At 39.4% G+C, this 13356-nt stretch overlaps 2 protein-coding genes across 2 annotated transcripts; both read left to right on the forward strand.

The window, feature by feature from the left end:
* The first annotated feature begins 3278 nt into the window (after positions 1-3278).
* On the forward strand, positions 3279-5038 carry LOC104612241 (tryptophan decarboxylase TDC1-like). Its single transcript, XM_010279593.3, has one exon. It carries the CDS (start codon positions 3403-3405, stop codon positions 4906-4908), a length of 1506 nt encoding a protein of 501 aa, XP_010277895.1. The 5' UTR covers positions 3279-3402; the 3' UTR covers positions 4909-5038.
* A 7492-nt stretch (positions 5039-12530) lies between these two features.
* LOC148803892 (uncharacterized) lies at positions 12531-12866 on the forward strand. The gene has a single exon (XM_088898311.1). The coding sequence runs from the start codon at positions 12531-12533 to the stop codon at positions 12864-12866; it is 336 nt and encodes a 111-aa protein (XP_088754437.1).
* The last annotated feature ends 490 nt before the right edge of the window (positions 12867-13356 follow it).

The following is a 13356-nucleotide window of genomic DNA, read 5'->3' on the forward strand; positions in this document are numbered from 1 at the left end:
AGTGGGAGCAGTTCTTGGGATTTTCTTTGGGCGTGAACACCGATGTTGGGAGATACTGCTTCTCCGGATCAGGTATATCCCTTCCCTTCTCTTTTGGTTCAGAACTGGTTTGGTTTGATTCAAGATAAATCTTGGAAAATTCAGGGAATATGATTCCCCGTTGGAAGAATGGCAAGAAATTTTTGAAATTCGCCCACCCATTCCGCAACATTTTTGGCGTCCATATGATGGATCTTTCCATTCTTTCAGGTTAGAGTAAATGGAGGATTCTTTTGCAGGGATAAACTGAACATAGAGGAGAGAAATCCGTTCATGATAGTCGTCATCGCCATAGATTGGTCTAAGCATCGGATTTGAAGAGCTTTGGCGTTGAACCTCACCAGGTAGTCTCTGAGGGTTTCTCCTTCTTTTTGTTGCACATGCATGAAGCTAGACGAGGTCTTCCAATGCCTCTAGCTAGTTGTGAATTGTGCTAGGAATTAATCTTCCAACTATTCCTAGGAGGCGATGGACCGCGGCGAGAGTGAGGCATAATAGGTTCTGACAACTCCGTGGATGGTAGCAATGAAAGCATTGCACAATAAGCCTTCGGACGAGCCGTGGGGCATCATGATGGCCTTGAACATCTCAAGATGATCTTTGGGATCTGAGGTGCCATTGTACTTCTCAAATTGTGGCAGATGCCATCCAGCAGGGGAGCTCATCGACAATTTCTTAGATGAAGACGTGTCCCTTAGCGGGGCCCAGTTCAAATGGTCAGTCTGTTGGCGTGGTGGTGCTGCACTACGATTTGTTTGACTACGTTCTAGCTCGTTTAACTTCTCTGATAGGTTTTTTATTTTGGCATCTCGGTCTAGCGGGGTAGTGCTGGCGGATTTCTCCACTTTAGGCGCTAATCGTTAGTCGCAGACTAAGTTGGACTCAACAATCAAGATGGGGGTTTGTGACTGTTGGCCAAGCCGCTCCTTTGTCGGGCTCCTAGCGGAGGGATGAGATTGGCTATGAAGTTGCAACTGAGGTTCGGTCCTCTGGGATGGTGAGGATGTTCTTGATCCAATCATGTCCTTAGTTAGTCCACGGGGCACCTTTTGGGGTCCTCATGACGAGATCGGCCATCGTAGGCACCTGCGCGGTAGGGTGAGCAGTTTGGGGGAACTGTCCTATTTGCATAAGAATTTCCATCATGGCTAATATGCGGTCAACCTTCTGCTACATGGCGTTGAAGTAGGCAGGGTTGACTGTCTAAGGCTAGGTCTCTCAATGCGAGGAGATACGTTGTGAGTAGTGTAAGCATGATCCTTGGAGACTAAGTTGGACTCAACAATCAAGATGGGGCTTTGTGACTGTTGGCCGAGCCACTCCTTTGTCGGGCTCCTAGCGGAGGGATGAGATTGGCTATGAAGTTGCAACTGAGGTTCGGTCCTCTGGGATGGTGAGTATGTTCTTGATCCAATCATGTCCTTAGTTAGTCCACGGGGCACCTTTTGGGGTCTTCATGACGAGATCGGCCATCGTAGGCACCTGCGCGGTAGGGTGAGCAGTTTGGGGGAACTGTCCTATTTGCACAAGAATTTCCATCATGGCTAATATGCGGTCAACCTTCTACTACATGGCGTTGAAGTAGGCAGGGTTGACTGTCTAAGGCTAGGTCTCTCAATGCGAGGAGATACGTTGTGAGTAGTGTAAGCGTGATCCTTGGAGGGGGAGCAAGCTATAGGGCGATCAGAGGCGTTCTTAGGCATGATTGTTCATAGTGAGCAATAAGGAGTTAGGGAATTGACGGTTTCCACAGATGGTGTCAGTCTGGTGTTGTTCGGTCTAAGGTGTTCCAAACCAAGGAAGCAGTCAAATGATCCTACCAACCGGACATGCCGAGGTGGAAGGATGAAGCCACACACCAAGGTTTGTAAGGACAAAACAAGTCAAAGGCCCGAGGAGTGTTCCCTGGGTAGGCACTCCGACGCTCAAGTCAGTGGTGAGGAATAAGAGATTTTCGAGAGAGTAGGAAGCCAAAAGTCTTGTATCTTGAGTGGGAGGTGCCTATATATAGCCGAGTATTCGAGTTGTGGTTGGACTCAGACTCCTGGGTTGTTGGGATGAGGTTACCTTCCGAAGAAATAGGAGGGCTTTCTCATCCTCGACGGTGACACGTTTCCTTGTCGGATAAAACTCCGCTTCCTTGAGATATGGCTGTTACTAGCGATACTGACGTGGCTCAAGGAACTCAACCACGAAGGGTGACAAGTGGCGATTTGGGCCAGCTCAAGCATCGCCCGAACAGTATATGTAACTAGATTTGATTTGAGTTTGATCCATTTACAACCTATTGTCCACATTATGTGTGGGCTTGGTGCATCTATGAGCTAGACCTAATTCAAAAGATCTAATCGGGTTAGGTTAAGTTATAAACGATTTGTTACTTTTTATTATTAAGTTTAATTATCCTATCAATACTAATGTTTATTCATTTCTTAATTTTTAATAGTTACTAAATAAAAGCTATTAAAATTTAATTCTTTTATTAATTTTAGTAATTTTTATTAATTATACAAATATATTATCCATATTGTGTGGGCTTGATGTAGATCTGAGCTAGACCTAGCTTAGAAGAAAATATTTTCTTGATCAACCCAAAATTGGGCTAAATTATAAATGGTCATTCTAAGAGTCTTATGACATTATTTTAATTAATTTTTATAATCTTTATATGAAATACAAATGATTTATTTTATTAAGGAGGTGTTTTATAGTCTACCATCTACGCCCACCAATTTTTCAAACACCTCCTTAATAATTAATAAAATGATACTGTACTACAAATTAATATTCTCTTCTCTCTTTTCAATTTTCAATTTTTCATGCCCGTGCTCAGCACGGGCTATTCCCGTAATGGGTATTACATCCGAAGAATTTTGAACAATACAACTCTACGTGAATTTCGATAACAGTGCAATGATTAGTGTACAAAAACACACGATGCAGAATTCTGAATTGCCCTCTGCCCCTCTATAAACCACATCCTGCCCGTGAATTTGGCAGCAATTCACGGTCAGGATGCATTCCCCTGTACTTTGGGGCTAGCTAGAGAATTCTGATTTGGGCTGATTGGTACTTCTCCCTGAGAAGTAATGTATAAGAAGTAAATGTAGGAGATCTGGACTAAGGAATTATTGACCACCAAGCTCGAGGATGACGGCAATAGAAGCAACCAGTCAAACATTCTTAATTACAATTTTGTCCTCGATCATGACTCCGATCTCTATTTAAACACGTCCGCGGCCTCCCCATTCACATCTTCTCGCCAGTCGCCACCCCCGCGCCATCTCTCTGTCTCTCTGTCTCTCTCTCTCTCTCTCTGTGCAAAAGAAACTAATATAGTCCTTCTTCTCCGTCTGCGTTCAGATGGGTAGTTTCACTACGAGCTTCCCGGAATCTCCGCTTGGTGAGTTTAAGCCATTAGACCCAGAAGAATTTCGAAAACGAGCCCATCAGACCGTCGATTTCATCGCTGATTACTACAACAGCATCGAAAGCTACCCAGTTCTTAGCCAAGTCGAACCTGGTTATCTACGAAACCAGCTCTCACAGACCGCTCCTTACAACCCAGAACCTTTTGAAGCGGTTCTAAAGGACGTACAAAAGGACATAATCCCTGGCATGACCCATTGGCTAAGCCCAAACTTCTTTGCCTATTTCCCTGCGACGGTGAGCACAGCGGCTTTTCTGGGGGAGATGCTGTGCACTTCCTTTAACTCGGTTGGATTTAACTGGCTAGCGTCGCCTGCGGCGACCGAGCTGGAGATAGTCGTTATGGATTGGCTAGCTGAGATGCTCAAACTACCAAAATCATTCATGTTTTCTGGCACCGGTGGTGGTGTCCTGCAAGGGACGACTAGCGAGGCGATCCTCTGCACCATCGTAGCCGCTAGAGACCGGGCGCTGGAGAGAATTGGAAAGGAGAATATCAGCAAGCTCGTCGTTTACGGCTCCGATCAAACCCACTCTACATACGCAAAGGCATGCAAGATAGCTGGTATTCTCCCTTGCAACATACGAGCGATTGCCACGACAGCCGATGCAGCTTTCGCTCTATCGCCTTCTCTTGTCCGAGAGGCGATAGAAGCTGACGTGGCAGCTGGTCTAGTTCCAATTTATCTCTGTGCTACCGTAGGAACCACTTCCACAACTGCCGTGGATCCATTGACAGCCCTTGCGGAGGTTGCCAACTCATTTGATGTTTGGTTACACGTGGATGGTGCCTACGCAGGTAGCGCTTGCATCTGTCCAGAGTTTCGATCCTACTTGGATGGAATCGAACGAGCCGACTCATTGAGTCTGAGCCCACACAAATGGTTTCTCACCTTCTTGGATTGTTGCTGCTTGTGGGTGAAACAACCGAGTTTACTATTGAAAGCTTTGAGCACTGACCCTGAGTACTTGAAGAACAAACTCAGCGAGTCCAATAACGTGGTGGATTACAAGGACTGGCAAGTAGGCACAGGCCGGAAATTTCGCGCCCTCCGGCTATGGCTGGTGCTACGTTGCTACGGTGTAGCAAATCTTCAGTCCCACATCCGGACGGACGTTGGGATGGCCAATATGTTCGAAGGATTCGTGAAAGCCGATCCACGATTTGAGATCGTCACACCCAGACGGTTTTCATTGGTGTGTTTCCGATTCAACCCAGGAGGTGCTTGGTCCGAACCGGATTCAATCGAGTTGCTGAATAGGAAGCTATTGGAACGCGTCAACTCGACCGGGAAAGTTTACATGACACATTCCAAAGTAGGTGGGGTGTACCTGTTGAGGTTCGCAGTGGGGGCCACGTTGACACAGGAGCGCCATGTGATGGCTGCGTGGGACCTCATCAAGAGTGTAGCTGATAAGATAATTGGAGAAATTAATTAGGTGGTCTTAACTTATTTTATGTTTCTATCTTTTATTTTTCTGTTTTTTTTTCGAGTTCCGGACGTAGTGAAGCTGTTTGAAAATTTCAAGTTTGCTAATAAAGGTGGCTATTTTAGGCTTTTAGGTTGCATTTGATAACACTTGCATTGAAAATTTTGATTTTCACTTTAAATATCTTTACGTCGTCTCTTCTTAATGATCGATAATTTGGTCCTCTGAATCACATTGCGGTATGTGGTTTTTAACTGATACCTCGGTGTTGAGTAAGTAGGTCACCTCGGTAGGTCGGCTAGAAGCATCTCATTAGGGCTGACCTCAAATATCCCAGCTTGGCCGATCTAAAAGGACCTCCAAGCAAGGAGCGACCTACCTCAGGAACTAGCCGAGCCAGAAAAGGTACTATTGGCAACCTACAAGACGTGTTCGCTGATTTGTCACATAGATCCGTTGTTAGACCGAGTTCTTCGAAATATTAATGAGTTGACCATTAGACCGATCTACCCGCATCGCGTGCATCAGAGTCAATCGCATGTACCTCTTGAAGTAGAAATGAGACCTTTATATAGGTGTGAGTGATCAGACACCTCCTGCAACGAGTCCAAACTCTTGCACGTGATGCATGCGACGTGAGAGCCGTCAAATCGTACAACATCACGTCTAACATTTGATTAAAGGAAAAAGGTCTCAATATGTTTAGACATGGTCTTGCATTTAATTGCAATCGGACACATTTTAGGGGATGTTTGGAACCGTGGCCATTTTTCAAAAAAGCAGTGCCATGTTGGATCCATGTAGGCCTTTCAACAAATGGCCATGTATCTCATTGTATGGTTTAGCCGATTATTAAAAAATCGGGCATGCCTCGAAAATCGGTGAATTGTTTCATGCATCGGTGAACCGTTTTCCCCTAATGGTTGACTGATGTATATCCTATGTGGTGCTTACCTGTTAGCACATATATGAAAAACGGTGATGAAAATCACCTTACCAAACAGCATAGTGTTACTCACTGCCTATGTGGCAGAAGCATTTTTTCGGGTCTTGGAAGTATGGGCATTTTTTCTTGAAAATCAATCCTAAAAAGCGCCACGGTTCCAAACACCATGCTAATTAGAGCTAATGAAATGCGTCATTTATTTAATAATACTTTTAATAATAATTATTATAATATTTTTATTTAATATTCTTTTTAACATTACTTTTATTATTTTTAATATTACCAAACAATCTATTTGTAAGGTTAAAGTAAATTTTACAATTCAGGATGTTGGAGAATTGCTATGTTTTTCTTAAATTTAAAGAATGAATTACTTCTTTATTGCTGATCAGAAAAGGGAGGAAACATTGTATTAAGTTTTCTGGGTGCATTGGTTTAGGTAACTCTTTGAAAGCATAAATGATGGCCCCAATTCAGGGGCTGTTTGTAATAGTGGATTATTTTGTGGGGTCAGCACTCCTCATTTGGGGTGTCTGATGTGTAATATTTTATGAATGAACTACTAAATAAGAGATGAAAAATCCCCTTAATTAGTATGGTATTGAATCCTTTCTACTTAAAGATTCTAGTTTTTTAACCAGTATGCATACTTAGTATTCATCTTATTTTTCTTCTGACCGTTGGGCAGATAAATATAAATAGTTGAATATTTGAGTAAATCCAATTAGTCAAGCATGCAGTGGCAAGATGGGAAAATGATGAAAAATCCACCTCGAATATTTTCTTCTCAATATTTTTAAATCTATCAAACAGTTAGTGAATTGATTCGAAGAAATTGGTTGTTACCAAGCACCAAATGTGATTATGTTTTTGAGAAGCAGAAATCAAATGACTATGCCAAACAAGATTGGTGATTTTCAGTATGAAAATTCTCAGAATTCATTCTTTTATAAAAAGATTCTGAGAATGAAAATCCCTAAAATTGATGCCAAATAGGGCCTTAATTTGTAACTTCTGTCACTCTTTAATATTATACCAATGCCTAACCATTTTTTATAGATGGCAAAAGAAAAGGGCTAAGGGAGATAAAAAATTATTAGACATTGGTATGGTATTTGAAAATGATAGAGGTTAAAATAAGAAATGAGTTATTTAGTATGCATTCGAGTTAAATATCAGTTAGATTAAAATAGAAATTAAAAAAAAAAATGTGAAAATCGGAGAAGTCACCAAGAAATTAGGTGCTTGTGAACTTTTGAGGCAATTACAAAATTAAAATAGAAAGTTGAGTAATGTGTATTGGTCATAATTACAAATTAAAACTTTTCTAAGAGAGATCTAGAATCAAATGAAAGAGTCAATAAAAATAGGAATTTTCAAAATTGCTCTAAATTTATATATAATATACATACAATCAACTAGAAGAAACTCATTTCCATAAAAGACTATTGGACAAAAATTTGGAAACAAGAGAGAAGGAAATGAAAGGAAACAAAGGGTGGGGCCTCTAGGAGAGGAAAAAATATTAAAAAAAAAATGTTTTAGGGGATGGGGCTAAAACAAAAACTAAATTTCTATGAATGAGCTCACTATCAATTAATTATGAACAATATATATAGGTTGTATAATGCGTACAGATTACAAGATACAGATAATATTGTTGAACAACTATACAAAATAAGCATTATAGAGTGAAACAGAGAGATAATCTATATGGAGTGAGAGCTTTTAGGAGGTCAGTTCAAACTATAGTTATCTATTCAATTGTGAGTTACTTGGCTGACTTGTATTTGGACTCTTCCTATCCTTATCAGCACCCCACAAGCAAATGGGGAGAGGATGCACCATTAGCTTGATCCTCAAGAAAGAAAATCTAGAAGATTTTAGTGGTTTAGTAAAAATATCCGTTAGCTAATTTGCACTAGAAATGAAGCGAACATCCAAGGCCTTGTGAGCAACTTGCTCCCAAACAAAGTGATAATCGATCTATATATGCTTGATGCAAGCATGGAAAACAAGATTTGCAGTTAAATACATCACACCAAATGAAGCCCATAATGAATAGTGTGTTTCAAATATCTGAGTATGTCCTTGACTACACTCTAATGCTCAGTAGTGGGAGCATGCATGTATTGGCATACCTTGTTGACAGAAAAGGCTATGTTAGGACGGGTTATGGCTAAGTACTGCAAAGCACCAACGACATTCCTATATAAGGAAGGATCTGAAAGAACATCTCCAGTGTGTTGTTGAAGTTTACAAGTGGATGCCATGCCATGGAAGTTCCATAAGGTTTCACACCATCCAAGTGAGCTTTTTGAAGAAGATTCACTATGTATTGTTTTTGAGACAAAATAATATTGTTGGAGTTGTGAATCACTTTAACACCAAGAAAAAAATGTAAAGAACCCAAATCCTTAATAGCAAAGGAGGTGCTCATGGTAGCAATAAGATTTGATACAACAATGGAGTCTGAACCAGTGATAATAATATCATTGACATAGATGAGTATAAACATAACACATATAGGAAATTTGAATATAAATAAAGAAGTGTCTGCTATAGATGCCTTAAACCCAGCCTGAAGTAAGAATGTACTAAGCTCCTGAAATGAAGCTCGAGGAGCTTGTTTTAACCCATGAAGGGACTTATGTAAATGGCAGACATGAGAAGGAAACTTTTGGTCAACAAAACCTGGAGGTTGCTTCATGTAAACATTTTCTTCAAGATCACCATGAAGAAATGCATTTTGAATATCAAGCTGCCTTATAGTCCAATTTTTGGACAAAGCAATGGTAAGAACAATGCATATAGTAGCTGGCTTTATAACTGGACTGGATGTTTCAGCAAAATCAATCCCAGGTCGTTGATTGTAACCTTGAGCCACAAATCATGCCTTATAATGACTAACAGAGCTGTCTAGGTTTCTCTTGGTTTTGAAAACCCACTTACACCCAATGAGATTCATATCATCAGTGTGGGGAACAAGAGTCCAAGTTCCATTTAGTTGACTAAAACAGGTTGGCTCATCATCATTGATTTCTAGTGGGTGATGAGAGGCAAAATAAACTTTGGGTTTAGAAATACCAGCCTTCCCACGAGTAATCATAGGGTGTAAATTAGTTACAAGTGATGGAGAATGAGCAATACTTACAATAGCAACCTTAGGAGTGACTTCAGAATGAGAACTAGAAGAACTTGATGATATGACAATAGGAGAAGGAGAAACATTATCACTTGAAATAGGAGAAGCAACTAAATTATGGACATCCATAATAGAGGAAGATGATATAATATTGCATAGTGAAACTTCAGTGATAGGAGGAGGTCCAATAGTTGTGGTAGAGACCTGTATAGATGAAGAAGAGTTAGAAGCAACTGAAGTTTCACAACTAGACTTGAAGGGAAATGTATCTTCATCAAACTGAACATGTCATGAAATAAAAACTCTACCTGTAGGGAGGTGGAGACATCTGTACCCACTATAGTCTTTAGGATGACCCATAAATACACAAGCAACAAAACGACCTTCAAGATTATTCCTGTTGTAAGCTCGAAGAAGAGGATAACAAGTGCAACCAAACACTTTCAACATACTATAATCAGGTTTAGTATGGTATAATACCTCCAAAGGAGATTTCATAGCAACAACTTTTTTAGGAAGTCAATTGGTAATGAAAAGAGAGGTCTGAAATGCTTCCCACCAATAATTCTTTGGGTTATCAGATTTCTCTAGTAAAGTCATTACCATTTCAACTATTTGAATATGTCATCTCTCAACACGCCCATTTTGTTCCTGGGTGTGAGGACAAGAAAAACGACGCAAGATGCCACAATAATTTAGAAAAGATTTAAATTTGACAAACTCTCCTCCTCCATCTGTTTGAATAGATTTAATCTTGGTATTAAAATAATTCTCGACTTGCAACTTAAATTTGACAAAAGTGTCAAGAGCACCTAATTTCTTAACAAGTGGAAAAGTTCATTGATATCTAAAATGAGCATCAACAGAGAGAAGATAGTATTTAAATCCGTGGATAGAAGTTATAGGCGATGATCCCCAAACATCACAAAACAATAAGCCAAAATGAGCATTGCATAAGGACTCACTAACTGTAAATGGTAATTTATGGCTTTTGCCAAGAGGACACTCATGGAAAAACTCCATTCTTTTATTAGTAGACACCGGCAATGAACTGGAGTTGAGAACATGCCTCACAATCCGAGGTGAACAGTGACCCAACTACTCACGCCATTTATACATCGAATTTCTGACACCGAAGAATGTTGAGAGAGGATGACCTTGATTAGATACTCTACTTGCTTCCGCCTGTAACTCATAGAGACCATCTCTACTACACCCCTGCAGCATGACTTTCCGTGTCTACTACTCCTTCACAAAGAATTTATTTGAGTGAAACTCAAAGTAACAAATGTTATCTTTAGCAAATTTATACTAACAAGTTTTTGCAAATCTTAGGTACATGAAGAATATCTTTCAAAACAAAGGAATGTGATGGTGAATAAATAATAGCACACCCAGTGTGTTTAGTTGACAAACCTTCTCCATTTCCAATAGTGATTTGTTCCGGTCCAGAGTATTCAAATTGCAAGTGCAAATTGGCAAGATCAGCTGTCATATGATGGTTGGCACCTAAATCTAGGTACCAATTGTTGTCAATCACTGGCCCTATAGAAGTAGTATATGTAGTAGGAGAGCTCTTTTCTAGACGAAAATCTTTGTCAAACATGGCTCTACACTTGTAGGTTATATAGTTTAGCTTGTGACATATTTGACATTTGATCCCTTGAAAGGGATTTGGTTTCTTACCTTTTTCCATTAGAAGTCTTTTGCTTGTTTTTGTAGTCACCAATCCTAAAAGTCTGATAACATTTCTAAACAATCATATTATCTTGAGGTTGAAAAGATTCAAATAGAGCCGAATGTGTTCCAACCGAAGTTCATGGTTGGTGAGTAGAGGTTGAATATCATCGAAGGTGTGCTCACCAGCACGCAATAGCAATGGAGTGACCAAAGACTCATAATTCGGGCCAAGTTCACCCATAACAAATTGTATTAATTTAGAGTCTGTAACTGACTCCCCAACAACAACTAGATTATCATATATCATCCTAGCTTTTTGTAGATAATCCACCATGGGTAAATTTGTTTTCTTTAGATGAGTCAACTCAAATCTGAGTTGCATAATACATGCCTGTGATTTTGAAGCGAACAGGCGAGCAAGAGCATCCTACACACCCTTTGAAGTAGTATACCCTATTACCTAGGCTAAAACTCCTTCAGCAAGAGAGGAGAGGATCCAACTCAAAAGGAGTTGATCCTATTGTTCCCACAACATGAAGTCAGGATTGCTAACAGTTTGACCATTCTCAATAATATTCTTTGTGGGTGGAGTAATGGTTCCTTCTATATAACTCATAACCTTAAAACCTTTGAGCACATCAACAAATTGAGATCGCCATAACAAATAGTTAGTGTGATCTAATTTAATAGAAACCAAATGACTTACCGTAGATGGGAGGTTCAGATTCACAATAGTGCTAGTTGACTGGGTTGCAGTAGGAAATGTTAAAGTGGAGCTTGACATGGTGAAGCTTGGCTCTGATATCATAAAACAAAAACTAAATTTCTATGAATGAACTCATTATCAACTAATTATGAACAGTGAGTTGTATGTATATATATATAGGCTATATAATGCATAAAGATTACGAGATGTAGATAATGTTAAACAATTGTACAAGATCAGCATTATAGAGTGAAACAGAGAGAGAATCTTTATGGAGTGAGAGCTTTTAGGAGATCAGTTCAAACTATAGTTATCTATTCAATTGTGAGTTACTTGGCTGACTTGTATTTGGACTCTTCCTATCCTTACCAAGGGAAAGGATCTATCTTATTATTATTATTATTTGATAAATAATGGGAGGAGCTATACAAGATGGGGTAGATTTGCCTCACAAATCACAAAAACAAACAAAACTAAGGTCCCAAGGTTAAGGACCTATCTTCACCCTTGACTCCATTGTAACTAATAAGTTTTAACGAAGGTTTGGGGCCAAAGACCCCCAAACTATAACATGGCTCTACCCTTGCATGTGAATTGCATGCAAATAGATCAAATTTGAATTAAAATATTGAATCCGAACAAATAGATGTTATTGTATTGCAACCCCAAAGCATTAGTTTTGGGGGGTTGAGTTCTTCTAAATCTGCCCTTTCGCATTCCAAAAATAAAACAAGGAATCATGCATGTGTGTTATTAGAGGTAGTTTAGCATATTTTCAATAAAACAGACATTGCACCATTTGGACAATAATGCTCATTTGGCCTAGTTTGGGGTTCCATAGTATATTGACCAACTAATCAATTGCTCACCTATAAATTTTTATTTGCTTTCTTGAGCCCTTAGGAAATTTCACTCAACAAAGATCAGATACAAATGATATTAGTTCTGATCAGAAGAATAACTACTTGTTCACCCTTTATCTATAAATATTAATGAAATCTTTTACTCGGTGCCTTTTCTCTTCACCCTGTTCTTGGTTTATATGGTATTAGAGCACCAGGTGCTTTGTTGATCAGAATTCACCATTCTATCTCCATCCATTGGATAGTCTTGGTACGGTGTTTGTTTTGTATTTGCTGAATTGAGATAACTATATGGCTTGGAGAAGAGCCATGACTAATGCTCTTAGCGCTAAGTACAAGATTAACTTCATGAATAGAATAATTCAAATACTAGATCCGATAAAGCTGGAAAAGATGATCACTTGGTTGAAGTGTAACTCCATAGTAGTGTCAGGGATCTTCAACGCATTAGCCAAAGATCTTCATGAAAGCATGGCTTATGTTGAGAATGCCCAAGAAATGTGGAAGGATATAGAGGAGAGGTTTTCACATGGAAATGCACCCAGAATTTTCAAGCTCAAGTGGGAGCTCATGTTTCTCAGACAAGAAAACCTTCCTATTTCCATTTATTTTCAAAACTCAAAGTGATCTGGGATGAATTGTTGGCTTATATGGTTGGATCATTGTGTACCTATGGATTGTGTACTTGTGGAAACCATAAACATTTTATTACAGAAAGAGAAAGAGATAAAGTGTACTAATTTTTGCTCAGTCTCAATGAGAAATTTAACAACATCAAATCGAGCATCTTAAGTATGGACCCTCTACTGAGTATTAGTAGAGCTTATGTGCTTGTGTCACAAGAAAAGAGACATCAAGCTTTGATTACTCAGCATGGATTGATTGTAGAAGTTTTTTCTTTTCAAGTCAAATTGAAAGATGGAAAATAAAAGTCCAAGTTTCACTATGAACACTGAAAGAAACCGTGTCATAGTAAGGACCATTGTTTTGAATTGATCAGGTATCCACCAAATTGGGAGACTCGATCAAAGTATTCATCCAAGAATGGTACTAGCAATCAAGAAAAAGTCTTATAATAACACTTACTTTCTTCAAGAAGCCTCTCTGATTTCTAGTA

Source organism: Nelumbo nucifera, chromosome 1 (genome assembly GCF_055504915.1).
Source record: "Nelumbo nucifera cultivar China Antique chromosome 1, China Antique-T2T, whole genome shotgun sequence".
Lineage (NCBI taxonomy): Eukaryota > Viridiplantae > Streptophyta > Magnoliopsida > Proteales > Nelumbonaceae > Nelumbo > Nelumbo nucifera.